Below are 27,001 nucleotides of genomic sequence, written 5' to 3' on the forward strand. Positions count from 1 at the left end.
AACGTAAGGAAAAGGGGTATCTAGATATATGATGCTCAGAGTCTGGGGAAAACAGGGTTGAAAGGCGGGCTTATCTGACCGGGCCGAGCTGGCATGGTCAATACTCCAGTGTCTACCCCAGAGTCCGGGAACAAGCAGCCAGTAAGAAATGACATAGCTATCTGTCATATCTTGCCGTTTGGAAGTTTGTAAGGTATTATTTTTGCGTATAGTATCCCTTGGAATCTTGCCAAGATACAATCATGCGCTCGGTTATAAAGCAACCTTACACGCCCCGAGGTCCTTCTCTACCTCCACATGCTTCCCGGGGTTGATCCAGCATGAGTGCAGTGACGACGCAGAAGCCCACAAATGTGGGGGAATAGCTGCTTCAAAGTCGACGCCCATACAGGCTCAGACCCGGAAGCACCTTCCGAGCCTTCGGCCCGAGATACGACCCCTCTGTAGTCCCCAAACTGCACGGGCCGATCTCAGAGCTCCAGTAGCTAGTGCATAGTAGTGCTCTTACTTTTTCATACAGCAAGCCGCAAGCCTACAGGAGCAGTCGTGGGAATTGTGCTCTCAAAATGATATCCCCTATACGTGCCAGACAGCAGCTGCTCCAGTTGTCGCGACGACAACCTCAAATCGCCCATGCTCGATTTATCTCAACGCCGCCATTACCATTCAAGCACCCGACGTTTAGGTTCAGGCCGGATTCATTCAAGAAAAAGAAGCTCTCCTACGCTGCAGGTGGCACAGCTCTAACAATCGCGACAATTCTCTGGCCTAGACAATCAGTCAACGAATACCCCGAAGATCCTCGCGACAAGAAAGCGCTATCGACAGTGCCATTGACAAAGCTTCTATCAGGATGGGTGTGAGTAAACTAAATTGATACGCAATGCCTCTTATACCATGCTGACCATGACATTCATAGGGCATTTGCGTTCTGCTCCTCGCCAACATGGGTCGATATGAGCGAGTCGCTATACAACATCCTCTCTCGAATTCCTATAGTATCCTCACTCACCAACGCAATCGTCATGCGTACATTCTTCGCCCAGTTTCTCGGCGGCGAAACAACGGAAGAGTGTATACCCAAGATCGAACAGCTACGCAAGGGCGGAATGGGCACGCTACTCGGATACAACATCGAAGCGGAACTAGACGGATCAAGCAAGAAACCTAAACTAATTCATGAGCAGACAGAACATGTTCTCTCCTCCATCGAAGCACAAGGGGTGCTGGCAAAGAAACTCTGGCCGGACACGAGCGCCACAGGCGGTGATAACCGGTGCTGGGTACGCATCAAAGTGACGGGTTTACTGCCGAACCCGAGTGCTCTGTACCATGGGTCTAAGGCGATTATGAAAGCGAGAGAAGAGAAAGGGCTGGATAAGGACGTTCCATACCCCGGTTTGCCTCATGACGGAGACTGGGAGGCGAGCTTGAAAGGAGTTGCAGGTTCAGACCGTGAAGAGCTAGTGGAGCTGCGCGCCGTCTTGGAGAAGATCGCTACAAAGGCACGCGATTACAATGTCCGGATCGTTATAGATGCAGAGCAGTCGTGGTATCAACCTGTCATTGACAGTTTGACCGACGAGCTAATGAAGAAGTACAACGCCCTTGACGGACCGGCGACGTGCATCGCTTCCTTTCAGGCGTACCTTCGACGATATCCCCTGCTTCTGGATCAGCAGATTGAGCGCGCAGAGAAGAAGGGGTATCGGCTTCTCTTCAAGCAGGTTCGCGGCGCTTACATGGTTACTGAGGCCGCGCGGTGGAAGGCGGATGGGCATGACGGGCCTGGTCCGGTGTGGGCGACGAAAGCAGAGACTGATGCCTCATACAACTATGGCATCGAGAAGACGTTGTCTACTATAGCTGATCAGATCGAGAAGACTGGGCGGTCGAGGATCGGTGTTGTTTTTGCTACGCATAACTCTACGAGTACCGAGCTTGCAATCAATTTGCTGGAGGCGTATAGACTGGCGCAGCGTGTGCCGAGTGAGGATAGACTTGTTGTTTCGGGAGAGGCAGCTGGGAGTATTGCTCTTGCGCAGCTCTACGGTTAGTAGGGCTCATATCGTTTCCGATATTCTCTTTCTTTAACGAGCAATAGGTATGAAGGATGATCTAACCAACAGGATCTTGGGGTCGTTCACTACTGACGGCGGATTCCCGCTGGTTGTCAAGGCAAGCCTAACTCTGCCCCTATTTCTACCATGTATCTTCTAACCAATGTCTAGTCTATGAGCTATGGAGATCTCAAGGAATGTTTACCCTTTCTGGCAAGACGGGCAACAGAAAACAAAGCTATTTTGGAAGGTCGTGGTGGTGCTCTGGCGGAGAGGATTCGACTGGGAAGGGAGATTCGTAGAAGACTCTTACCTTTTAGTTCTTAGATTGTGCAATACATTGTGGCTGTTGGATTCGGTAACGTCAAAATGTTAATCTACTCTTGCTTAACCTGTTATTCTTTCATTGCCATCAAGCGTGTACAAATTCCGCTCCCCTATCACCAAGTTATCAGCGAGTCCCACGGAGAAAGTTGCGTATAGTCAGGGTTTCGGTCCGATATCAGCAAGAACCGTAGAAAGTATACCCTTTTCGATAAGCGTATCTCGGTTTGTGAGCCGATCGTCAGCCTGTGCAGGCAACGCGCAATACCATGCATCCGATTACGGCCCGTCAGACATCTACCTCTTAAACGTAAAATTTTGAACTAGAATGTCTGAAAATAAGTAAATTAAATAGCCTTTTCGTACAAAACCCTTGTTTCATCGAATACAACGCAAAACACCTACTATCTGACACCATGGGCTTCGACCAGTATCCAGAGCCAGCCAACGCTGTCGGCGTAAGCTCACTGCCTTCCGAATAATCTGGTAGACAAAAAAAAATTGACATAGCATTTTTAGCTCTCCTACGCATCCGGCTGCGAAGAGCGCAAACTCCTCAAAGCAGCCATCATCGAACTCGAAAACACCATCACCCAAATCCCCAGCATCATAAACGGCGAACGCATCTACACCAATCAGAAAAGCCAACAAACCAACCCGTGGAGCCGCCACGGCGCCCCTGTAGCCGAATACCACGAAGTCGACGCGGAAACCATAACCACAACCGCAATCCCCGGCGCGCTCGAAGCACGCAAGAAATGGGCAAACACCCCCTTCATGGACCGCGCTGCAATCTACAGAACCGCCGCAAAGCTCGTCGAGTCGCCAAAGTACCGCTGGAAACTCCTCGCAGCGACGATGCTCGGACAAGGGAAGACATGCGGGCAGGCTGAGGGGGATTGTATCACGGAAGTGATCGACACGTTGAACTTTCATGTGTACTTCGCTGCCCAGCTGTACCAGCAGCAACCGCCCAAGCAGTTCGAGACTTCCACTAGCCGGCTGGATTACAGGGCGCTGGAGGGGTTTTTGTTGGCTATCTCGCCGTTCAATTTCACTGCGCTGGGCGCACATGTGGCGTTTACGCCTGTGTTGCTGGGGAATGTTGTTCTCTGGAAACCGTCGCCGATGGCGGTTCTGTCGAACTATCTCCTGTATCAGATTCTGGAAGAGGCGGGGCTGCCGAGTGGTGTTGTGCAGTTCTTGCCTCTGGTTGATCCAAGCAGGGTTGTTGCGCCGGCGATTGAGAGTCCGCATTTTGCTGGGCTGCATTATACGGGCTCTTCGGCGGTGTTGAGGTCGTTGGTCACGCAAATTGGGGTCAATACCAATGTCTATCGGAATCTTCCTAGGGTCGTTGGGGAGAGCGGTGGGAAGAACTTCCACCTGGTGCATAAATCCTGCAGGGAAGATGTCGGGTGGATTGCTTCCGCGGCTGTGAGGTCGGCGTTTGAGTTCCAGGGGCAGAAGTGCAGTGCGCTGTCCAGGCTCTATGTGCCGAGGTCGATGTGGGAGGAGGGTGAGTTGAGAAACGCGTTGGTACGAGAAGCGGCAAAGATGACGCATGGCGATGATGTTAAGCAGCTGCACCACCCGCTTGGTCCTTTGGTTTCGGAGGCTTCCTTTGATAGGTTCCAGCAGTTTGTTCAGTCGGCGAAGACCAATGGCCATGAACTTATCTATGGTGGTAATGTTGACGGAAGCAAAGGTTTTTTCGTCCAGCCGACTATCTTCGAATACAAGCCGTCTCCCACACAGGGGTCCGATGCGGATCTACTGACCAAGGAAGTGTTTGGTCCACTCTTTGCAGTGCATGTTTACAATGATTCGACCCCTACTGCGTTTGAAGATGTATGCGCCCTGATTGATACTACATCTGAGTACGGACTTGCGGGCTCAGTCTTCGCACGCGACAGGGCGGCTGTCCGGATTGCTGATGAGCTATTGCGTGATTCGGTTGGCATGTTCTGCATCAATGACAAGAGCACCGGCGCCATCATCGGTGCGCATCCTTTTGGTGGCGCGAGGTCGAGCGGAACAAACGACAAGGCAAACTCTGTAAATGTCCTCTTGAGATTTTCGAGCATTCGCTGTGTCAAGGATTCGTTTGTTAGTGGGGGGATACGTTGAGTGCTTGTCATGTTGCAGAGGAGTAGATAGATCTTGGACAAAAATGTTCTGAGCATAAACTTGAAAGCCGTAAACCCAAGGTCGTAGTTTATAGTGCCGTTGAACGTTTCAAGTCTGTCTGTATAGTCTCATGTGTTGCTACAGAGTGGTACTGCCGCCACCGATTGAATGTCACTCCTAAGCAGAGTAATCACAATTCCGGAAGCATATACGATACAAAGAGAGCCAATGTAATACCAACCCCTCATCTGCTGCGGCCTTATCTGCGGAGTCAAGGGGTGAGTGCCAGCATGCGGCAACCCTATCCGAACGGAAGTCCATCCCGTCTCACTCGGCCCGCGACTATCGAGGGGGGAAGCTCACCATCACCGGGCAATAAATATTCTACGCTATAGTTACAAAGCTTGAATCTATCATTGTCATTGCTCATATTGCGGACACTTTCAGTATGGAAACTACCACAGAACTCACAGTGGCCGTCATCGGCTCAGGTAAGAATGATACCTATGCTATTCTCATATGGATCCCCCGTACTAACTGCGTAACTAAACAGGCACCCTCGGAACCGCCATCGCAGCGGCAATCCTCACCCTAGAAGACACTAGCTACACCGTCAAACGCCTCATCTGCACCGTCGGAACCTCGCCCTCCATCCAACGCGTCCAAGATGCCCTCTCCAAAGACGCACCCCAACTCACAGTCCTCACGCAAGAGGACAACGTCCGCGCCGTGAACGAAGCAGACGTCGTCCTTCTCGCCTTCAAGCCCATCAAGCGAAGTACCGTTTTCTCAGCACCGGGATTCAAGGAAGCCCTCCGCGGGAAAGTAGTACTGAGCATCATGGCCGGAATCACAACCGCGGAACTGACTCGGCTCGCTAGTGGCCAAGGAGAGGAAATTAAATCTAACAGCGAACCTCTCCAGTCCGTCCGCGCAATGCCCAATATGGCCGCGAAGATCCGCCAAGCTGTCACGCTCTACACACCTGGTCCGGGGACAACGAAGGAAAACATCGCTATCGCAGACTGGGTGTTTCATCAGATTGGAGAAGCTCAGCAGATCCCCGAGAGCTCGTTCGATATATGTGCGGTGTTGGTTGGGTGCGCGGGGTCGCTTCTCCTTCTTGCTATCGACGGTTTACTTGATGCGGCTGTTGCGGAGGGTGTGAAGAGACCTGAGGTCCAGAACCTGGTGGTGAACAGTGCAATTGGCATGATGAAGCTTGTTCCCGAGGCGGGTGAGCATCCGGGTGTGCTCCGGGAAAAGATTGCGTCGCCAGGTGGGTGCTCGATTAGGGCGCTGTTGGAGTTGGAGAGGCTGAGTGTGAGGTCCGCTTTCACGACGGCGATCCTGGCGGCCGCGGAGAGGTCGAAGGGGATGTCTTCTACTCGTTAGTTCTTTTTTTCCTTGGGTCTGATTAGTAGTGGTCTCGTAGCTGTGTAGGTCAAGATTCGACTCGGGTTCAGTATCCGAATCGCTCGGTTGCAGTCGTCAAGGTTATATATAGCTCTCGGGCCGATATTTTGTATTGCTGGCTATAGTAAGCGCAGCGACCACGTGAGATAGCATAAATGGGGGCTTCAATACCTCAATGGTACCATTCTTTTTCATCTGTCTGGACTTATTGACAATGGCACTCAGTCGCAAACCCGTTCGGTTGACATTCCTGGGCGGCGGTAAGAGATTGTTCAATCAGTTGGCAATCAACAGAAACGGCCAGTAACAGCTCAATAGGTCACATTGGACAAGCTCTACTATCAGCTATACTGCCATCAGTATCCCAGAAGGGCAGTCCGATATCTGGAATCACGGTGGCATTCGGGAGCGAAGAATCAAAAGCACGACTCCAAAAGCAGTTTCACGGCACCCCACATCCAGTGAGATTTGTATCAAATCAGAATCCCCAGGCAGTGAACAGTTCAGAGGCTATACTACTCGCCTTTCCACCAGATCAAATACAAACTGTCCTAAGAGATGCTGCGATGCAGAATGCCCTCAAAGGAAAGACAATCATCAGTATCCTTGCTCGCACACCACGGACCACCTTGAGAGATCTCCTTGGGGAAACAATATCTGAGGAAACACCAATTATCCGCGCAATGCCAACAATCGGAACGGAAATACACGAGTCGGCAACTCTGATTGGGCCTCCAACAAGTTCAGCCGAGGAAGAAGCACTGCTTCTAGCGACGTGGATATTCAGTCAAGCCGGGAGAGTCTTCCACGTCACTGATGATTATTTCGATACTGCAACCGGACTGAGTGCATTTTCCAACGCGCTTACTACGGTGGCCACACAGATTCTTGCCCACACGGCACTCGAAGAGGGTATCCCGGCGGAAGATGCGGTTGCTATTGCAGCCCAGTGTATTCGAGGCACAGCAAGCATCATGTTAGCGGGGAAGAGCCCGGGGGACTTGGGGGCATCATTATCGGCACCAGGGAGTATTACAGGGCAGGCAATTGAAAACCTTCGGAGTAGTGGGCTTCAGAGAATCTTGGAGGATACTCTGGCCGAGGCGATTGCTCGTGCGAAGAATTATTAAGGTTGACTATCTTTCTTGAAAAATTCTTTGGAACGTAACTAGGTGGTATACAGGAGACAAGCCACTTAATGATTATAGGCGCGCTGTTTTCTTCCAAAGACTGGCTATCTACTGCGCGTTCTTCATTCGTCGTAAGAGCCTCTAGTGCCACAGCGCTTCCTTTGACGCACCGACAGAGAGTCAAAGAAACAAACGAAAGTCGGCATCCCCCACAAACCACAACCTCTCACCGTCTTTCCAACACATATCCAGCCTTTTCGACCTTGGTGTAATCTCTTCAACTCCTTTTTCCCATGTCTCCTATGTTTCATGGCCTACCTCGTACCTATTTAGCTCTTATTTACCTCCTGGCCCTCTTCTATTCCTCAACAACCATAGCAACTCCAATCATATTCATGGCCCCAACAACCGTCCTCATCCACGGCGGCTGGCACTACCCCATACATTACCAAATATATACCTCCGCCCTTCAATCTCTCGGATTCGAAGTCTTCGTCCCTCCGTTGCTATCCATGAACGGCGCCCGCCCTCCAAACTCCACCGTCTTCACTGACGCCGACTAAATCCACAGCTTCGTCTCCAGCCTCGTCGACACGGACCGCGAAGTCGTCGTCGTAATGCATTCCTACAGCAGGCAGGTCGGAACCAACGGACTGGACAGGCTCGACAGACAAACCCGCGAAACCCAAAACCTTCCCGGTAGCGTAGTCCGACTGATCTACATCTGCGCGCAAGCTCTGCCACTTGGCGAATCCATGCACGGAATTGTAGTAGCTGCCGGCCGCGAGGAGAACTTCTTGGTTGCAATGGACATTAACGATGGGACGACGATGGTTTGGAATGCCGCAGAGAGTCTCCTTGGTCGGGATGCGGGGCTACTGGAGGAAGATGTGCAGGCTTATGTGGGTGCGCTGGGGGTTTGGAATTGGGCGGTGTTTGTATGAGCGGGCTTGAAAGACGCCATGGAGGGATATTCCAGTTACTTATTCGAAGACTTTACGGGATATGGCGCTGCCGGTGAGCTACCAGAGTCGCATGGTTGATGCGATTAGGGCTGCGGGGGTAGAGGTTGAGGCTGTTGAGTTGGACTCGGGGCATTCCCCGCATGTTACGATGCCGGATGAGTTGGCCGGGATTGTGCATGGTGTTGTATTGGCGGCTCTGGAATGAGGTGCGAAGGTCCATGGAGAGGTGACGGTGCGTGTTTGTGGATCTTGTTAGGGTTTGACGGTGCTGGCATGTGGCTTGGGTCCTTATATTGTTCCTGCACTGTCGTCCTAATATTGCACTTCCATACCTAACATAATCCTTACCGATATATTTGTCCTTTTGCCACAGCGAGACTATGTCGTGAGTTAGATGACGATTTCGAGTTCTTCATGTCCATTAAGAAAGGTTTAGGGACGCTGTCCCTGCACCTGTTGGCAGGTCTTACGGTGCGAATGTATTGAGGACCATACTTCCAATATTTTCTGCACCCGTTGTGAGGCTCTTACGTAGTCCCTCCAGAATAAAAGTTCCGTCTTACCGTTCAGCTCTGCCCTTACTTGAGGCTATCGAGTCTCATGCACATCGCTACATGTGACTCGCAACAGTGCTTCTGGCATCTTATCTGGCATCTTATCTGGCTTCTCTTTTGCGCATCAGGTGGTTGTATAGACCTACCACTGAACCACTACATTTTACTTTATTGCGATGGAATTAGGTTGCTTACAAGGTCCTCCACCTCTATCCTCTATTATGTGGTAATCAGAAAAAAGGCATTCATTCAATCAAACGAGAGAAGATCTATCCACACATGGACCAGAAATCAACAAAAGTAGAAGTAGAAACCGCCAAAAGGAAGTCGTCGCAGTGAACAATAACCCAAATACAATAACCACCACCAGCTACGACCGTACGCCTCTCTTAGCAACTCAGGAAACGATCAAGCACTCCCCCACTGCGAGGGATTGCTCGGCCCCTTCTCAATAGCCGCCTTAATGGCCTCATCCTGCGGCCCATGACAGAAATCCACCGCCAACCGGCCACTATCATCCTTCAGCGTGCAATCACACCCAGCATCAACCAGCGCCTGAACAATATTCAAATATGGAAAAAGGACCGCAATATGCAGCGCCGTCTTCCCATCATGTTTCCTCGCATCAGGATTCGCCCCACTCTGCAATAGGAAATTCAAAATCGACAGCTTCTGACCCTCCGCAGCCGCCATGAGCGGCGTCCACCCATATATCTCTGCAATGTTTACATCCGCGCCGCGCGAAACCAGCAGCTGGACGGCTGGTAGGTGGCCTGCACACACTGCAGAGCGCAGCGGCGTGATTCGGGAGATGTTCTGGTACAGGTTCACGTTTGCCCCGGCGTTGATGAGCTCGGTCATGACGGCGACGTTACCGCCAAATGCTGCGCAGTGCAGGGCGGAGTGGTTGAGGTTGTTGATGTAGTTGATTGTAGTCCCCGCGCCGGCGGCGAGGAGCTGCTGCACGACAGCTAGACAGTCAGGATTCTGGCCATCGCGGGCAATCTGCATTAGCGGCGTAAGCTCTGTAGTTAGATGCGGCGCATCAAGATGCGGGGAGACGCCGTGCTCGAGCAACTTCGCAATGACGGTGGGATACGATGTACCCGGCATAGAGGGAACGCCGTTACCGATAGCCAGTCTGAGGAGGTTGATTTCGAGTCTGTGAGCCATTGGCGGGTTGCGCAGGATTGCGGGGATGGTGTCGAGCATTGTCTGTGTTAGGCCGCGGATTTGAGCCCATTGGTAGACTTCGTAGAGGAGGTCGCCTGTCAGGGTGTTGTAGAGGACTTCGGTGCCGATGCGGTTTAGGGTTCGGCAGGTCTGGATGAAGGTGGCGAGGTCTGCTTTGGAGAGGGAGGTGCAGACGTTGAGGATGATTTCCTCGGCGAGGGAGATGAGTTCGCGGCCGGATTCGGACATGGTTGTTGTTGAATATTGGATTGGTTTAGAATAGTTAATGGACTGCTGAGATTGTTTATCGTCGTTCTATGAGCTGTGGATTGCTTATATACATGATATCCCCTGTTCATTCTAGTTGTGTCTTGCTACACTGACACAGGCGTATAAAGCGATGCCACAGGGTCATTGACGATGTTTAGGGCTTTTCGTTTCGAGCTCACAAAGAGACAGTGTTTCCAAGCTCTTTGGAGTGGAGGTCTGAAACTTGGTGGTCATAATGACAAGCCCCTTTCAGACCGAAGCCTTAAACAAGTGTCAGACAATCATAAAGAAGCGAGTCACATGGAAACAATAACATGTGAAATGCTGAAACGAGGGTCAAAGGGCTTTTTGTAGAGAGCTCTTTGTGTTGGAACTCTGGCTGCCATGAAGCATGGATAAAGACGGTAAGAGGCCTATATAATAGGGTACTCAACTGCCTGTTGTCTAACTTTTACCTCTTCATCATATACGAACCCACCGCAACAACGACAACGATGCCTCACCTTCTTGAATTTCCCGAGGAGCTTCTCCTCGACATCTGCAGATACCTTTCAACGGAAACCCTGGCCACCGTGTTACTAGTTTGCAAAACGCTGCACCGAATTGCGAAGCCAGTTCTTTACCGTCTCCCCGCCGACTATCTAAGCCTGTTGGAGCCTTACTATTACCTTTATGATTCAGATTACTTCAGCGATTCAGACTATCTGAGTGCTGTAGATCGCCTCGCTGCACCGCACCGCAGTGAACTGGAGGACGCGATTACCTATGCGTTTAACAAGCGTCAAAAAGAGACACTTCGGAATCTCATCAAATACAGCATGAGGGAAATACTGCGAAGCCCCGAAATACAAGCCCAAGCTCTGATATCTGCGTCTGCGATAGGCTCCCACGAAGCCGTGAAAATGTGTCTCGACGCCGGTATCTCGCCTGAAATCCAGCCAGATGTGTATTGCCCGAAGAAACTCAAGGCTTGGCCATCAGCACTGGTCGCTGCTCGAGAAAACCGGCACCGTAGGGCTGCCCAGCTGCTTCTGGATGCAGGGGCAGATCCAAATACGTACAGCGTCCGCGATACGGTTCGTTTACTTGCTATTTCGGCCTCGGGACCTGATCATATATTCAGTCAGATGGTGAGCAAAGGCCTAGATATCCAGATGGTCAATTTTAACGAAGATACTCTGCTGCATTATGCCTGTTGCAAGGGCTCTTTACATGATGTAAGGTTCTTGCTGGATCAAGGACTAGATCCGAATGCGCAAAATCTTGATCAAGAGACTCCTTTGGCAAACGCAATCCGAAGCCGATGTATGTACGGGAGAAACGGCAATAGTTCGTTTAGAGAAGATCTAGTGAAGTTGCTGCTTAGTCGGGGAGCTGATTGCAACGCGCCTTGCAGTGATACTTGCTCTCCTCTCGAGTTAGCAGTGTTGGTACAACGCCCTAAATTGGTCAAGGTGTTGATTGAAGCTGGTGCCAGTGTGACTTCCTTCAACCCGTTATCTACACTTGCAGAAGACTTTCCATGGACAGAGGAGCTCGCTATCTCGTGCAAGAAAGAACTCCATAGCTGGAGCGAGATCCTCGTACTGCTATTACAAGCGGGAGTGCGACTTGCCGCCGGGCCAAATCTTCCTGCAGTGCTTTCAATGATCGACTCGGCAATCTATTATAATGCATCAAAGTTCCTCTCCGCCCTGATGTATGGCTTTACCGACCAGGTCCTTCGCCTGCCCTACCTCGATGTCGTATTCCTTGCCGCCGCCTCTCTGTGCGATGTACCGCTGATGAAGCGCATCTTGCAGCTGGCGTCCGAGAAAGGATTTGAAATTGATCTGACCTCCATCTGTGGAACAACGCCGCTCATTGTTGCCGCTCGGCAGCGCCATCTCAAGACGGTTGTCGAGGCAGTGAGATTCATACTGGAAGAAACACCCCCAATCCCCAGTTACAACAGGGGTAAACAGTTTAACTTCAAGATCTACCCTCTCATAAGAAAAGAAGGCCCGCTGGAACTGTTGCAACTGCTTGGACGCCATAAGGCGAAGGCTGCTCGGATGGGTGTTTGAGTGCTTCTGTTATTGTTATTATGTTTTTGTATATTAGACCGAATAGACCTCTATCATGAAACAATATCATCTAAATCAAACAACTGTGACATTACGGCTACTGTATCATCTTCACAAACACATGGCAGCCTTCCTTGATAGTGAGTTGGGTAGCCTACTGGTTGCTCTTGCTTCTCCAACTAGAATGACACCCGCATCAATGAGCCCACTCGTTACAGCCATAGCGTGAAACAGCAGAGACAATCGAATCCAATCCCCCTAGTGCGTAGAACAAATGATGCATGTCCAAATAGCAGCGCCATATTAACCCTATGCAACATCTTACAAAGAACCCGATCCTGATGAAACACCTTTGTGACCAGCACAAAGCCGCGTGCCTCCTCCCAATCCTAGAAATGCAAGCAAATCCCACAGGAAGATATACTTCAAGCTCAATATCAAAAGCCTCTGCACCATACCCCTCTTACCTAAATTACTACTACCAAAATGACCTCCATGCTCGTTTTCGCCGAGGAACTCCTCCACGAAATATGCGTCCACCTCCCAAAAGGCTCCCTCGCGGCCCTGGCCCAAAGCTGCAAGCGAATGTACCGAATATCCAAGCCCATCCTGTACGAATTACCCAACACGAAAGAAGGCCCCTGCTACGAACGCAAGCCAATATGGAAATCGCCCAGAACCCTCTGCGGCGCCATCAAAGACGCCGCCCAACGAGACGATGAAGGAATGATGTACGAGCTCCTGCTCTCCAACACAGAAGTCATCCTGAAGGACGAGAAACGCCGGGAAGAAGCCTTACATTTCTCGTGTGCCCGGGGGTACCGCGAGTGTGTGGAGTTTCTAATCAAGGACGGCGTGCCACCTAGCACATTGTTCGGGATCGGCTGGGACATTCACACAGTAGTCGGGCACCGGCCTACTGCGTATCCCAAGGACGCGGACCGCGATATAGTGAGTGTTGCAGAAGAGTGTTGCTCGACACCATTGCTTGCGGCGCGGAGGAACAGACACGATGAGATCTTCCAGATGCTGCTTGATGCCGGTGCCAATCTGGCGAGGTATTCTGATGATCCCACGGAGATGGCGTACCTTCTCATGAACTGGCGTGCAGGGCCAAATACTATTGGCAAGGGTTTGCTCGAACGGGGGCTCACGCTCAGTTCGCATCCAGATTACCAGGAGGCGCTGTTCCGTGAGGTTTGCCTAGCCGGAAGTGTGGAGGATGTTGCGCTTTTGCTGGATGCGAAGCAAGACCCGATGCCGAGGGGGGGCAGAACATCGACGCCGATGTCCTGGGCGCTGGAGCGAGCGGGGTCGCCCCTGGGGCGGGAAACTGGGATTGATATCGTTCGGCTATTAATTGAAAGGGGTGTCCCAGTTGACGAGCCGTGCAAACAGGAAGAGTATCCAATTCATGTTGCTGCTTATTTTGGCGCGACGGAAGCAGTTGAGCTGCTGCTGGAGAAGGGAGCGAAGGTCGACCAGCGGGAGAATCAGGGTAAACACACTGCGCTGAGATTGCTGAGCTGGGGAGCTTCATCCAGTTTTGATAGGGAATGGCCAGAGCCACGATTCAGGGACGAAGATGCCTTGCGTATTCTACGGATATTGCTGGGCTCTGGCCTGGCTCTTGATACGGATCTGCCTTCGACCGTTGATTTGATCAAGACTTTACTTCGATCGGGTATGCCCGACTGCCTACAAGAGCTCGTTCAGAATTACACCGACGAGCTAGTCAGGCTGGAGTGTGGAGACCTTGCGTTCATTGCAGCAAGTCATCTCGGGGACGTGACCCTGATGCAGCGCATTCTGGACTTGGTGCCTGGCAAAGAAAACAAGCTGCGTATCGTGAACTCTACTCGATGCGACACCACCGCCCTAATTGAGGCTTGCAAGAGCAGAAAGGCAGGGGCCGCTAGGTTTCTGCTTGAGAAAGCTGGCTTCACGTGCACGTTTGACAATGCCCATGACTTCAATCGCATCTCTGCGGCTGAGTCCTATGCCCGCCGGTGGGCGGAGGAGTCTCACCAGGATTGGCAGACAGGTAAGATTCTTGCCCGGCTGCAGCGCGAGAGGGAATCTGTCTTTTGGTCGAAGAGGTAGGGGCAGGCCCCTTACGATTTTTCTGTATATTGTATGGAGATGCGCGTATATTGATTTAGAGATTGGGGATAGAGAAGTGCCTTAAGAGACTAAGGCTCTTTTCTTTGCTCTGTCCTGTTGATTACTGCAGAGTGCATATTGAACTTCTTGCCCCGAGTATCGGAGAGTTTTCCTAGTAAATACAGACCATCCTGTCAGTATCACCGGATTTTAACCCCTGATACGTATAGTTCCACAAGTCTCGCCATTGTTCCATCGGTACAAGTAGTGCTTTCTACCTTCCGATGCCCAAAGACCAAAGTGAATGTGTTGGGATCCTCGTATTACAAGACGGATGCATGATAATAATGATAGACTCATCCTATTGCCCTGACCAGATAGGTTGTTACTAACGCGAGCTGAGCTCTAGTGGATTCGAGGCATCCAATTCACCCACGTACGGCGGCCTCCCAGATAGCTCTATTGCTGGCGGCTGTCCGGAACCCTTCGCATGCTTTCCTGTGGGTTCGGACGGCGCACCCAGCAATCCTGCTGTTGCTCCCCAGGCTCTCTTCCGCTCGAAAAATGCCCATGTCAGGGACGCCAAAGCAATGACCCCCAGAGGCACTCCGAGCCCAACGCCGATAGCAGTGCTGTGACATGTCCCATTTGTGGTACAACACGTAGAGTCCGCATCTCTTGTTGCTGTCGTGTTTGTTGCCGTGATGGTGGAGTTATCCGGACACGAAGACGTCTGTGTTCTATTCACTGCGTCGAGAGTAGAAACGTTGGAGAGCATAGCGTAGCCAACCAGTGCATGAGCCGTCGGGACTTCAAAGGCGCTACCGTTCTCCGGACAGATCACAGTTAGATCGTCGGTGGCTATCGGTGTCCCGCAGCAATAGGTCGAAACGCCCTGGTTGAAGATCAGATTGATGATGGAGCAGCCGCCCGCGGGGTTATTGTCACCTATAGGTAAGAAATTAACTGTCAGCTCCGGCTGTCCGTGGTCTAGTGTAGACGAATGAAACGGTGGAAAGAAACACACGACAATATTGGGGACATCCGGGCCCCCATTCTGGGTCGGTGCATGCGCCCCTACTCAAGACGTATGGTTGATGCACGACGGCTAGGCACAGTCCGTTTGAGAGGCAGAGGTCGTGAGTGCCGCAGCACGAAGTGTACTCGTCTGACGAGCAGGCCACGTTGTTGGTGGCTACTGCACCCGAAGGGAAGAAGCAGGTTCGCGTTTCGTTGACCATCTCAAATGTGCGATTTTGATTATTCAAGTGAGGCCGTGCCGAGGGTGATACCGGTGAGATGCAGATGGAAAATCCGGCTTTTCCTTCTCTGATGTCTGTCGTCCGCAACGCTCGATCAGCCTTGCGACGTAAGCTTTCAGGACATAGATCCCTGCCACTTGGTTGGGTTGTGAACCTCCCTGGACCAGAACTAGTGGTCCTGGCCACTGAGCCCTGTCCGCGGGTAATGAGGTGCGTAGATCATAGTCGTTCGCTCAAAGTCTGCTTGAGGACGAACCATTGAGTGTTGTTCCTTTGTTCCGACTGCTTACAATCGACGCATACGGAGTCAGGTGGGACTCAAGGCCCGTCCCGTGAGCCCACCAATGCAGATAGATAATACTGTAAGTTCATAGCTTATAGCTGAGGTTGAGGCGCCTGGGAAAATAGTCAATCAATATCAGTATTAGGCCTCTCGTTGTTCAATTGAGAGTGCTCAATCATCCCCAAAGTTCTGCGATTGCAATTGAGGCTGACTGCAGCAAAAAGAAAGAAAGACCCCATGGATCCCTTGCTTCTCCCGGAACCAATGGCGTCAAAAGGCAGTTCTGATTGCGCCTAGTCTGACAACTCGTGAGGGATTAAATACTTCAAGACTACCATAGACCTTAGACCACAAGATGTTACTTGAATTTATCTTTGATAAGGGTATCTTTGTGGCTATTATAGCACCCCCGCAGTAATTGGCTCTGCCGGGAGGGCTATAGACTGGTACAGGTGCGTTCATCGCGATGTTTGTATCCTCATGGTGGTATAGAGGGTAGTTGTCAAGTATGCGGGTTCTCCTCTTTCACCTGGTAAATTGAAATAGCCCTGTTTGATTCAACTCCGGTATGTCTAGATTATCCCTTTACTAAAACAGTTGCCCGTTGAAGAGAGATTTCGGACTTCTTGTATGGCAGGTGCCACATGGTGTGGAAGTATAAATACTACCATTTTCAGAGTCTGTTTCATATCCCTCGCTAGCTACTGAGCCGTTAGGTCGGTCGGCCAAAAGGGTGCTATGACACCAGATGGGCTGCTGGTGCAATCTATATGGAACCATATATCTACTTCTGGCTCTGTCCTTATTCTGTCCCGGTCCGGCTAGTCCCTTCTGGTTGAGGTGCAGTGTAGTGTTCTCAAGTAGCTAAAGGACTTCGCAGAATCTTACAACCATTCTGGCATAACAAATCTGGTGTGGTGAAGGTTTGTGGTCATTGTGAGGTTTCAGACAAAGAATAGGATTTCATCAGATTAGCACATTGTCAAGCGTATGAACCCCCCTAAAAGATTTCCCCATGAAAATGACAAACGCTGTTCGAACTTGTTTTGGATTAAGCCCCCAAAGCCCTTTGTTAGGCTTTTGATTGTCTGCAATCTGCTTCTGAAAGGGACACGTTATGGTAGAGCAGGATAAGAAGAAGACACTGTCCTGACGACTGCCTGCTCTCCCAAACTCCGGCTATCTAGCAGATCCGACAACTCCAACATGCCTCACCTACTCGAGCTCCCCGAGGAGATGATCCTAGAGGTCACTCGATACCTCTCTACTGACGACCTAACACGCTGGGTGAGAGTATGTCAAACACTACATCGAATCGCTAGGCCAGTCCTCTACAAAGTACCGGACAAGCGAGCACCGGGAAGATTGCTGGCTACCGAACTAGAATATGCAATCTACAATACCTCAAAGAGGAAATGCGACTTACGCACTTTTGCTGAGCTTGTCAAACGAAGTATAAACAATATAAAGCAAAGCCCAAGGGTAGCAAAGGCTGCCTTATTGCGGGCGTGTGACAAGGGTGCTTCGGAAGTAGTGCGCAGACTGCTTGATGAAGGAATCGGGCCTGACATTGACGGAACAGATGAGACTCCTTTGATTCTGGCTCGACGTGAGGGACACGACGATATAGTTCGAATGCTGTTATCTGCTGGAGCTACATTGAAGGGCTATAACTTGGCCGAAACTGGCATGCTCTTCCTTAACCCTCCCGGCTCTGGAGACCAGGTCAATATCCTTGGGCAAGAACTCATTGACTTGGGCCTTGACATTCACGTCGTTAATTATCTCGGAGAAAGTTTACTCGATCAGGCCTGCCAGCGTGGCACTCTACAGGAAATCCGCCTACTCAGTGCGCACATTGACGTGAACCAACACAGCAAACCGATTTTCTCCGCGATCAACAGATCTGAAACTCGCGGGGGCTCAAGGTCTGAGGTTGTCCATCTTTTGTTATCTCTAGGGGCCAACATAGATGGTAATCCGGTTCCCTTACACTCGGCTGCCAGGGTGTGCGATCCAGACATCATTCAGCAACTTCTTGATGCTGGAGCCGACGCAGCCCGTTTGAACATCCTAGGCAATGAAAACGCATTTTCTTTCTTATGCTACTATTTCCCCGATCCAGGCCGGATGTCTTTGGAGCGCGCCTCGCTGGATGCACCTGCTGCTGAGATTATAAAGCTGCTCTTAGCGCATGGACTCCGTTTGGACTCACACGTTCATTCGACAATTGTGTTTATACAACGTGCAGCACAGGGAGGAGCATTCGCATGTCTCCGGGAGCTATTATACAATCATACTGCCGACATCCTCCAGGCTCCGTTCCTTCCAGCGGCATTTATGGGGGCAGCTTCGTTAGGTGATGTGCAGATGATGAGGCGCATTCTGCAGCTTTTTGAGAAAAACGGCTCTAAAATTGAACCTGATGCCCTCGTGAATCATACGACTGCTCTCCATGTGGCCACCGAGCAGGAACAGCTTGACGCGGTTAATTTCCTTCTTCACAAATGCAAGGTGCGCCACGTGTACACTAAGAACTGGGACGGCGACACAGCAGGTAGAATTGCTTTCCGGACGGGAAACAAGGCTTTGATCGATCTGTTTGCATGACGGGTACTTGGGGAGTTGAAGTACTACTGGACAATTTGCATGATCTTATTGCTGGTTTTCTGCTCCCCATTTTTTAATCTTATTTAGCTGAAGTTCCAGATTGGGCTGTTTGTGTCTAGTGTGGGTGCTGTTTGGTGAATGGTAGGATGCGGTTTATGGTCAGCTGGTTTATAGAGAATGTATACTCTGTGGCTGATTAGGGAATTCACCGTGAATGACCTCGCGTTACGCGTTTCGTGGTAAATAATGTCTTATATTCATATTTGTTTCCTGTATTGCGTCCACACAGTACTACCTAAGAGTATATTCGAGGTATGAATGGGAAGGGGAACTACATAGTACCCCCGGGCCCCTCGTTTATCAAATAGTTTGCAAAACAGTCTCCTCACCACGATCATAAGTAAAGGACGGGCAATCCTGGCCTCCAAGCGGGAATACATGAGTCTATATCTCTTGGTCCCTGAATCTCCTGTTTCAGCAATCTCTATCTACTCGGATGACGTTGTAAAGAAAGTGCCCTTGAGACTTCTCGCGTGAGTACACGTTCGGGAGTCCTATACACCCTCCAGACACACGGCGCAAGATAAATGGTAAAGCTTGCGTATTTCCAGCTTAAACACCCGATCTGTTACCAATTGCACTCAGCACATTATACCACATGTAACAATTACCCACCTCAAGCAGCATAGGAGAACGCCAAACAAAGCAAGTGTCCAGAAAAGCATTCCCATTCTGGATCTGGCGGTATCAAACAGCAACAATCACAGCATCATCAAAAGAACCAGCATCGAAGGCCTTCTCCATCTTCAGAGCCTCCATCCCATCCGGCCGGCTGACCTGGTCCCGGTCATTTGGGCGGACTGAAGTGACCTTTGCAGACTTCGGTCATCATGGTTGTTTCGGCGCATATGTAAATTAGCCAGCTTCCTGTTCGGACCACGTGCCTGGTTGCAGATCAAAATTAAATCAGGGGACATTGTGTATTATCCAGAAGCCAGGGAACGAGGACTGATTCCATGACTTTGTCTATCCCGCGAAAAGGGCACATGGGTCTAGCGTGCTTCGCTCATTGTCGGCAAGTAGGCATGATGTTATTAGGTCTCAAAAGAAATTTGAAAATGACCGTAACGATGTGATGGGCGCCTCGACTGGTCAAAAGCTTGGAAGACTGGATTAACAATGCTCTAAGGACCGACTACCCTGCTGTACTGTATTTCAGATCCGAGAATATCCAAGGCAGTCCGGCCCTGAATGTCCGTAATTGACTGGTCAGCACCTCGCCTTACAAGACGGTCAAAAGCAGCCTGGGATCGAGCAAGCGCTGCAAAGTGCAGCGCTGTGCGGTTCATGGTCCCTGACGCACGATCTAGCTGAATATCGTCCATGTTGAGCAGAAGCTCTAGCATAACCGTCTGATCATGAGTTAAGGGGCCTGACCACTGCATAGCAGCTGCGAGGAGCGGGCTTGTGTTTTCAGAATTGATCATATTCACATCCGCGCCTTTGTGTAGTAACATGGCAACGGCATAAGGGCTTGTCCGTTGGACAGCGAGGTGAAGTGGTGAGCTCCGACCGTTGGGGTGAGGGATGTTCACATTTGGGCCGCCTGCAATATCGGACTGAAGAATTATAGCGAGGGCTTCAAGTTGGCATTCTTCCAAGCCGGCAGGGCTGGAGTCAGGTGCGGCCGGTTTAAATATTGCGTGAATTGGGAACTCTCCGTCCCCATCCGCAATATTGGTGTTGGCGCCTGCGAAGACGAGATCATATACTATTTTCGTGTAGGATGCACAACCCGGTGCCTCTAAAGCGAGATGGAGGGCAGTTTTACCTGACCGCTGGTCTTGAACATTCACTTCTACATTCCTGTCAAGCAAAGCTTGGAGGCACCTGTAGTGTGAAAGCGTACCGCCTCTCACAGCATTCAAGAGGGGGTCCGGTCGAGGACGACTGCGTTTGCCTGGGTTGCAGCCTCTATCTAGTAAGTACCGTACAGCTGAGCAGTTTCCCTGCTGGCAAAAAAACTCCAGGTAGCGATCGTGGAGCTCTAGGTAACGGTTCAGGCTTATGCACCTTGGTCCAACCCTGGTATTTGTGGTGGATTGGGTTCTAGCCTTCTCCCATGCTTGTTTCATGAACTCTTCAGCTGTCATCGGTAGTTTTATCTGCGGTGGTAGAGCAGGTACTGGGACATGTATCTGATTATTTAAGTGTCCTGGAGGAAATGCAAACGCCGTTTGAGTTGGCACTGTGTCTGGTCCTGCGACTTGGACGGGTGCTTGAGGGTCTCTTGGGGAGTATGGGGCGTAGTGCGGTCGACAAAGCGAGCAATAGAATGCATGTGTTACAGAAGAGAGTCGGATCTTCTCAACAAGCGCGTCTGCGGTTAAGCGATCTGCTGGGTGGTCTTTATGCAGTCCCTTTATCCAGCCGAGGGGCTCCTTGTCGTCACCAGGGCGTATCTCCTGGCTTCCTTCAAGCCGAGTGATCCATTCTGAAACTCTAAGCTCCTGTGTGCTATTGATTGGCTGACCCAATAGCACACTGATTATCTCTAGATAGACAAGGCCTAGAGACCACATATCACTTCGCATTCCATCGGGCTTGATGTTCAAGACTTCCGGAGCTACATAGAAGGAGGCATTCCAGGCGGGATTTGACGTATGAGAAATGCTCCAGGCATCGCTAGGCTTCTTGGTAATGCTCCCAAAGTCTGAAATCAAAGCCTGGTCTCTCAGGACTAGGATGTTGAGTGGATTCAAATCCCCATGGACGATTTTGTTCCTATGGAGGTACTGCACCGCTGCAGCCAGGCACCCAAAGAGATTCCGCAGCGAGTTAGCCCCCGCATCGGTCCTGGGGTCGCAGTTGACCAGATGGGTTCGTAGATTCGTATCTGCCACAGGAGTCATAATGAATGCGATATGGCTGTTTTGTGTGTATGACCCCACATAGCGGACAAGGTGGTGGTGGGATAATCCTTTGAGTTCTTTCAACTGTTTTCGAACGTTACTCGGCGGGCTGCAGCTGGAGTCGGAATGGGAATGTCTAATTGGTACTTTCTTGCGGGCAAATAGGGAAAGACTCAGTTGACTTAGAACCCGGTCAACAACGCTTTACTTCTTAGTTAGCTTTGCAGAGATTGTCAGGATGTTATGTGGCTGGCTCACCTGTTCTGCCCTCGTCCCAGCTGGTCGAGGAACTCAAAATAGACATCCTCTTCCGTTTCTAGAACCATGTGTGGCCCTCCTTTCTCAAGAGACTGCGCCTCTGTCCCGAGGTATATCTGATGTCTCAAGAATCCTTTTCGCAGGGCTTGATCGCCGATGAATCGTTGCAGTGTGCTGTCTTCGAGAGGCAGATGGGAATCATTAATCCCCCCCGCAATGAATGAATCAAACAAATGGAGACACCCGACATTTCTCAAAACAGTGTATAGGCGAGGTCGTTTGGCCCAGCCATCGCCCGCTCCCCTGTGTGCTCGAAGACGCTCCGCAATTCTCTTGAAGTACCCATCGAAAATTTGAAGATCGCTCGGAACCCAGTTTCTCGGAGGGGCGCAGAGGTCACTCAGATCGTGGTAGTAGCCGTGTACCTCGTTCTGCTCGTAGTCAGGCTCTTCATAGAAGGGTGCATGAGGGGGTGAAGGAAATCGAGGCATTTTGATAGGCATGATCGGGTGGCCCTAATGAAAGTTGTTTATTCTAATTCCATGACTGTGATGGCAGATATATGTGAGAAAAATCAAACCATATAGAATAGTGTCTCAGCCTTGCTTACCTACAGATTGGATGATAGATCGTGTTCCCTTGTGTTTCCTTGCGTGCATCGGGGCACTGATGTTGTAAGCTTGTCAATACGGGGTGCAGCATCTTGCTAATTAGCAACTTAAGAGGGATGGTTCAGCACTGAGGTCGGAGATCAGATAGCCCTAAATCCATAGCATAGTCAGCAGATGCCACAGTTGTTGTAAATAAGGTTCTCGACATTGTCTGCAAGGCATATCAATATATTTTATATTGCACTAATACAGGCCATTGTGGGAGACGCTTGAGATAGCAACTACAGGAAGGAATATCTCTCTATCACGAATCCCGGCATCTCCCAAGAATTGACTTTCACTACAGAGAGCATGAGAAGTATGCTGACATCAGAAGTGAAGTGCGAATTGAGCCCCCACACCACCGAAGAGGAAACCATTCTGCGCCAAGGTCGGAGACGCCGAAGCGCTCGCTTGAGAAGAGGAAGGTGGGGAGCTCGGCTGATTGCATTTAGAAACTGCGCTCGGAAATTGGGGCGTGAGAGTCCAATAGGGGGACTAGGAACTTGCAAAGCTGCATTGTACGGAGTACGCTGATTTGGCGCGAATGAAAACCCGCTGCGAGACGATCTTCAGCTCGGAGGATATGCGAGACGATCTTCGGCTCGGAGGATATCAAGTCCAATCAAATCAGCCTGGGAGAAGAGGCATCCGCCATGTTCTTCTATGATAGCCTTGTTGGCCCTGCTTCTGTTCACCCTGGCTGATGCAACCGACCGCCGTTCACTATTGGCGGCAATGGTCGTGCCAACTACATCATCATGAGACTCCTCTTGTAGAGCTCTCGCCTATCATAAGCAGTAGTCACATTCAGCTGAGGCTGCAAACAATAGCGCTGCGATCGATTAGAAAATCACTTGCGGAGCCTTCCTTCCTTTCCTTTTCCGCGGCTTGCAAGCAAAATACCGGATCCATGCATAGATTCTCATAAGCTCTACCATTTCGCGGCAGCTTGCCTCCGCAGGACCTCACATGGGGCAGGGAGCTAATCGGTATAGCTCTTCCGCTTTCCGAACATTGGGGTTCTTGCGGTGCAGTCTCAACAGCGTTATGCCCCCAAACGCTACAACCAACATTCTTAGAAACCCTGATTCTGATCGTCCGGCTGCAAGCATCCTTGACTGAGTCTGCAGACATTTTTCTCTAGCTAGACTAGAGTACTGAATCAATTTATGCAAAGGCAACCTCTAACCATACCCAGAGCAGTTGGATTTCTACAGCCGCCGCTATGTTCTGTTCAATTCAGCCTCATTCCTTACTTTGACTCTTTGGGAACCGGCAATTCTCTTCCATTCTACTCACATTCTGACGTTACAATCGAATATCGCATCCTATATGGGGCTACCTCAGCCACTTGACGCAGCCTTAACGTCTTCTTGGCTCCTCGCACATTCCCACGCTTCTCTCCGCTGCCCGGTGCTTGGCTTTGATGTGTGTGTGACGGGGTGGCATTGGACCTGCTAATGATATCCAAAGATTACCTATGCTATTTTTGCGCCCCAACTCATCCCAAGTTGCACATGACAGGTTGGTACCCGTCTTCAAGAAAAGCAGAAGGTAAACCTAGAGGTCGAACAGAGGTGTTGAATTTTGAGTTTGGGATGTATTCGCGTAGTGTAGTCTGTCAAACTTTGAAGCTCTACATAGATCCATATCTAGCCTTGTACAGCTATTTTTCTAGAGAGCCTTGCTTACCAGTGTGGTGAGAGCAGGATCCAGCCTTGTGTATCCCCGCCAGTCTATAGAATAGAATAGATCTTTTGAACCTCGTATTCGGGTCAGCAATCTAGAGATAAAGCCACTCAGCGCGCTGGTTGCGGGCGCGGGGCGCTTGAGGATCGCGTCAAGGGACGTCGGTTCGTTTCATCGTCACTGCAATGGATATTGCACTCGATGGTTACATCTTGGTAAACTAGGTAGTGCAACTACCTGAGACGACATCGCCTACGGAATTGTGATGAGAGGAGCGGACTACTTTGAGGCCAACAGCCCTTTTCGCGGATGCTGATATCAACAGGAGATGAGATGCATAATCTCGTCAGCAAGGCTGAAACCGACACTTAGCTGGACAAAGGACCCGAAGAGGTTCCTAGGAGGAGTATTCACTGCAGCCCGAGCCCTTGAGTCCCGTAGCCCGTGGCTTGGGCGAGTCCAGCCTGGGGCAAGATTGGATTATCGTGTTACGATAGCTATATTTGAAAGGGGTCTCGAATACTCACTAAGACCACAAAGATATCTAACGAGGTGAAGATAAATTCTCTATATATATATAGCTCTGCGCATAAACCCATATTGCTATCTAACAAACCCACTAAAACAAAGAGAGCCTAGAGCAACACCCCCGGCCCAGCCCGCAAACTAATGCAAACTCCACAAGAGGTCTGATCTAAGACGACTTAGGTTGAACCAGTGACCTCGCGCTTCGAATAGATGAGCTTAACCATCTCATCAGCCTCAGCATAATGCAACGGCGTCCTGCCACAGTAATCAGTCTTGAACAGATCCGCGCCTTTAGCAAGCAAGACATCTATAGTCTGAGCAGCACATTGCCCAATCGCAACCGCAATTGGAGTGCGCCACTGCTTCTCCTTCGGATTCGCGTCCGCTCCACACCACAGCAAAACCTTGACAACCTCAGCATTATCATGAGCAGCAGCCGTAAGCAGCAGATCATTCAAGAACTGCTCTTTATTCCCCGGTGCAACCTCTGACAATACCTTCTCGAGAACCTCAGCACAGCCATACCTCACTGCCGCACGAACTAGCTTCTTCTTGCAATCGAGTGCTTCCGCCTCATTCTCTAGAGCCGTGATATCAGCCGCAATGGCAGTAAGGATACACCTGACAAGTTTTGGATCCTGATGGGTGGCAGCAAGAGAAGTCGCCGTCTCACCCCGCGGACCCTTGACGTACAAATCCACCTTCTTTGCGACCAGGGCTTCAACAACACCGACGCTCCCACGACTCGCAGCAATCATCAGCGGTGAGAACCCACCAGAGGACAAGCTCTCAAGCCCGAGATTCTGCTGAACCATCATCAGAGCGTTCTCGTCCAGTCCTTTTGCAATGGCAGTGTGCAACGCATGTGACCGGTCACACTCAATGCCGCGCTTTTCCAGGTAATTCAGGAGCACCCGAGCGTTGTCAACCTTGTTCAGACTCGCTGCGACCTCTAACGCTTGAACGAGATTTGTACGCATGGTGTAGTCAGGCCAGAACTTGCCCTTTGACTGTGATTGCGGGCACTGCTCTTTAGCTTTCGCTTCGCGGTCCTTGACTAGCTTGTCGAAGTGTGATAGAATCACTGCGAGAACAGCGGCAAGTTGGTTCGTCGTAGCAGTAACCAAGGGGGTATTCCCGCTGAGATCCGGATGTTGAATATTAGTTGTCTTAGGTAGCAGCAGACGGATAGTTTTCTCGGAGCCCTTTTCCAGCGCTAGATGCAGGGCTGTCTGGTCGCAGGAATTCAAGGCGTCGAAGTTCGTGGTTTCGTTCGCAATTAGCTCGATCAGCGCTTCATTGCCGGTCTTCACGGCGGCCATTAATGGTGTAACGGAGTATTGAATCTCTCCTTTTTGAATCGTCTTCTCGGTTAGCGGCTTAGCCCTCTTCAACACCTCTTTCGTCAATGCGAGATCGCCAGTTGCTGCAGTTGCGCAGAGGACCAGGTGCAGTGGTAGCGCAGTCGGTGCCTGAATTTGCCATGCGTTTAACAGACATTGAACATACTTCGGATGACCGCGTTCAATAACCATCTGCAATAAATCCTGGGTCTCCTTTTTGTTGATAGTGAGCGACGCCTTAGCATGTAGGAGGGCATCAGCAACCTGATACTCCTCATCCAGATGTGTGTTCACGGACGTGCGATTCCTAAGACTCGCCAGCGCAGTTAACCCATCGTGTCGAAGCGCATTGACGTCGGCTTTGAATTTGAGCAGCTCCTTTACAGCTTCAGGCTTGACTCGCGCCGCGGCAACATGCAGAGGAGTCCATCCATGCTTATTACACGGCCCGTTAACGGGTGCACCCTGCTGCAGCAGAAACCAAATGATGTCCCGTGCGTCGGAGCGTCCAGGCCTAGAGGCGTGGATAGCAAGACAGAGCGGCGTTTCTAGCTTCGCGTTTGGCTTGTGGATATCGAACCCGTTCTTGACTAGGAACTTGACGTCCTCTAGGGAGTGGCCTTGGCATGCGTGGTGCAGCAGGTTGTCTTTCTTTTCGGCGTCCTCGATGTTGATGTTGAGCCCGTGCTGGAATAGGTTCTCGAGCGAGACGTTGTGGAGCGCTCCTCCGGGTCCGCGGAGACGGCATAGTTGGCGGTAGTCGTAGCGGTTTAGGTCCGCTCCGCGGGCGAGGAGGAAGCGCGCGATGCTGATCTCGTCGTTCATGAGCGCGAAGGTCAGTGGGGTGTCGAAGTCGCGGTCTATATTGTCGATGTGCCATGGCATGTGGCCCTCTGGAGCGTTAGGCTTGACTCCTGCTTGTAGGAGCATGTCGACGAGGCGGGTAAAGCCTGCTCTGGATGCAGAGAGGAGTGCTTCGTATCCGATCCAGGGGGCTGACTCTGCCAGATCGAGGATCTTGTGCATCGCGAACAACAATGTGTTCTCGCAGCCGTGGAGGCCTGCCCATTGGATAATGTGCCGTAGCTCGCTGTGGTGGTCGTAGCTGGGTGGTGAGTAGAGGATTGGGCTGGCGACTCGGTAGGCTGTTTTGCATGTTAGGGAGAAGCTTGCTAGGCCTTTGGTTGAGAGGCCCTTTACGATGGAGAGGAGGAGCTCGCCTGGGAGGTTGAGGAGTTGAGGGACGCCATCTTGACTAACTGGTGCATGGGT

At 50.9% G+C, this 27,001-nt stretch overlaps 10 protein-coding genes across 10 annotated transcripts; 7 read left to right on the plus strand and 3 right to left on the minus strand.

Moving 5' to 3' along the window:
* Nucleotides 1-566: 566 nt before the first annotated feature.
* On the plus strand, nt 567-2,387 carry BJY04DRAFT_233236 (FAD-linked oxidoreductase-like protein; the record flags this gene model as incomplete). Its single annotated transcript, XM_073719924.1, has 4 exons — nt 567-859; nt 920-2,052; nt 2,105-2,178; nt 2,232-2,387. The coding sequence occupies 4 exons, from the start codon at nt 567-569 to the stop codon at nt 2,385-2,387; spliced, it is 1,656 nt and encodes a 551-aa protein (XP_073564707.1).
* A 413-nt stretch (nt 2,388-2,800) lies between these two features.
* Nucleotides 2,801-5,920, plus strand: BJY04DRAFT_233238 (Aldehyde/histidinol dehydrogenase; the record flags this gene model as incomplete). The annotated part of the gene is made up of 3 exons (XM_073719925.1): nt 2,801-2,842; nt 2,904-4,497; nt 5,110-5,920. The coding sequence occupies 3 exons, from the start codon at nt 2,801-2,803 to the stop codon at nt 5,907-5,909; spliced, it is 2,436 nt and encodes an 811-aa protein (XP_073564708.1). The 3' UTR covers nt 5,910-5,920.
* A 224-nt stretch (nt 5,921-6,144) lies between these two features.
* Nucleotides 6,145-7,060, plus strand: BJY04DRAFT_224587 (pyrroline-5-carboxylate reductase family protein; the record flags this gene model as incomplete). Its single annotated transcript, XM_073718013.1, has 2 exons — nt 6,145-6,190; nt 6,249-7,060. The coding sequence occupies 2 exons, from the start codon at nt 6,145-6,147 to the stop codon at nt 7,058-7,060; spliced, it is 858 nt and encodes a 285-aa protein (XP_073564709.1).
* Nucleotides 7,061-7,455: 395 nt separating this feature from the next.
* On the plus strand, nt 7,456-8,230 carry BJY04DRAFT_233241 (alpha/beta-hydrolase; the record flags this gene model as incomplete). The annotated part of the gene is made up of 3 exons (XM_073719926.1): nt 7,456-7,562; nt 7,632-7,994; nt 8,029-8,230. 3 exons carry the CDS (start codon nt 7,456-7,458, stop codon nt 8,228-8,230), a joined length of 672 nt encoding a protein of 223 aa, XP_073564710.1.
* Nucleotides 8,231-8,987: 757 nt separating this feature from the next.
* Nucleotides 8,988-10,001, minus strand: BJY04DRAFT_224589 (ankyrin repeat-containing domain protein; the record flags this gene model as incomplete). Its single annotated transcript, XM_073718014.1, has 1 exon — nt 8,988-10,001. The coding sequence occupies one exon, from the start codon at nt 9,999-10,001 to the stop codon at nt 8,988-8,990; it is 1,014 nt and encodes a 337-aa protein (XP_073564711.1).
* Nucleotides 10,002-10,516: 515 nt separating this feature from the next.
* BJY04DRAFT_224590 (ankyrin repeat domain-containing protein) lies at nt 10,517-12,088 on the plus strand (the record flags this gene model as incomplete). The annotated part of the gene is made up of 1 exon (XM_073718015.1): nt 10,517-12,088. The coding sequence occupies one exon, from the start codon at nt 10,517-10,519 to the stop codon at nt 12,086-12,088; it is 1,572 nt and encodes a 523-aa protein (XP_073564712.1).
* Nucleotides 12,089-12,574: 486 nt separating this feature from the next.
* BJY04DRAFT_224591 (ankyrin repeat-containing domain protein) lies at nt 12,575-14,191 on the plus strand (the record flags this gene model as incomplete). The annotated part of the gene is made up of 1 exon (XM_073718016.1): nt 12,575-14,191. The coding sequence occupies one exon, from the start codon at nt 12,575-12,577 to the stop codon at nt 14,189-14,191; it is 1,617 nt and encodes a 538-aa protein (XP_073564713.1).
* Nucleotides 14,192-14,579: 388 nt separating this feature from the next.
* On the minus strand, nt 14,580-15,432 carry BJY04DRAFT_211732 (uncharacterized protein; the record flags this gene model as incomplete). The annotated part of the gene is made up of 2 exons (XM_073714449.1): nt 14,580-15,139; nt 15,219-15,432. The coding sequence occupies 2 exons, from the start codon at nt 15,430-15,432 to the stop codon at nt 14,580-14,582; spliced, it is 774 nt and encodes a 257-aa protein (XP_073564714.1).
* Nucleotides 15,433-16,942: 1,510 nt separating this feature from the next.
* Nucleotides 16,943-18,346, plus strand: BJY04DRAFT_224593 (ankyrin repeat-containing domain protein; the record flags this gene model as incomplete). The annotated part of the gene is made up of 1 exon (XM_073718017.1): nt 16,943-18,346. One exon carries the CDS (start codon nt 16,943-16,945, stop codon nt 18,344-18,346), a length of 1,404 nt encoding a protein of 467 aa, XP_073564715.1.
* A 1,184-nt stretch (nt 18,347-19,530) lies between these two features.
* BJY04DRAFT_224594 (kinase-like domain-containing protein) lies at nt 19,531-22,007 on the minus strand (the record flags this gene model as incomplete). Its single annotated transcript, XM_073718018.1, has 2 exons — nt 19,531-21,460; nt 21,517-22,007. 2 exons carry the CDS (start codon nt 22,005-22,007, stop codon nt 19,531-19,533), a joined length of 2,421 nt encoding a protein of 806 aa, XP_073564716.1.
* Between the last annotated feature and the right edge of the window lie 4,994 nt (nt 22,008-27,001).

The sequence above is a fragment of the Aspergillus karnatakaensis genome (genome assembly GCF_047715665.1).
Source record: "Aspergillus karnatakaensis strain CBS 102800 unplaced genomic scaffold BJY04scaffold_94, whole genome shotgun sequence".
In the NCBI taxonomy this organism is placed as follows: domain Eukaryota; kingdom Fungi; phylum Ascomycota; class Eurotiomycetes; order Eurotiales; family Aspergillaceae; genus Aspergillus; species Aspergillus karnatakaensis.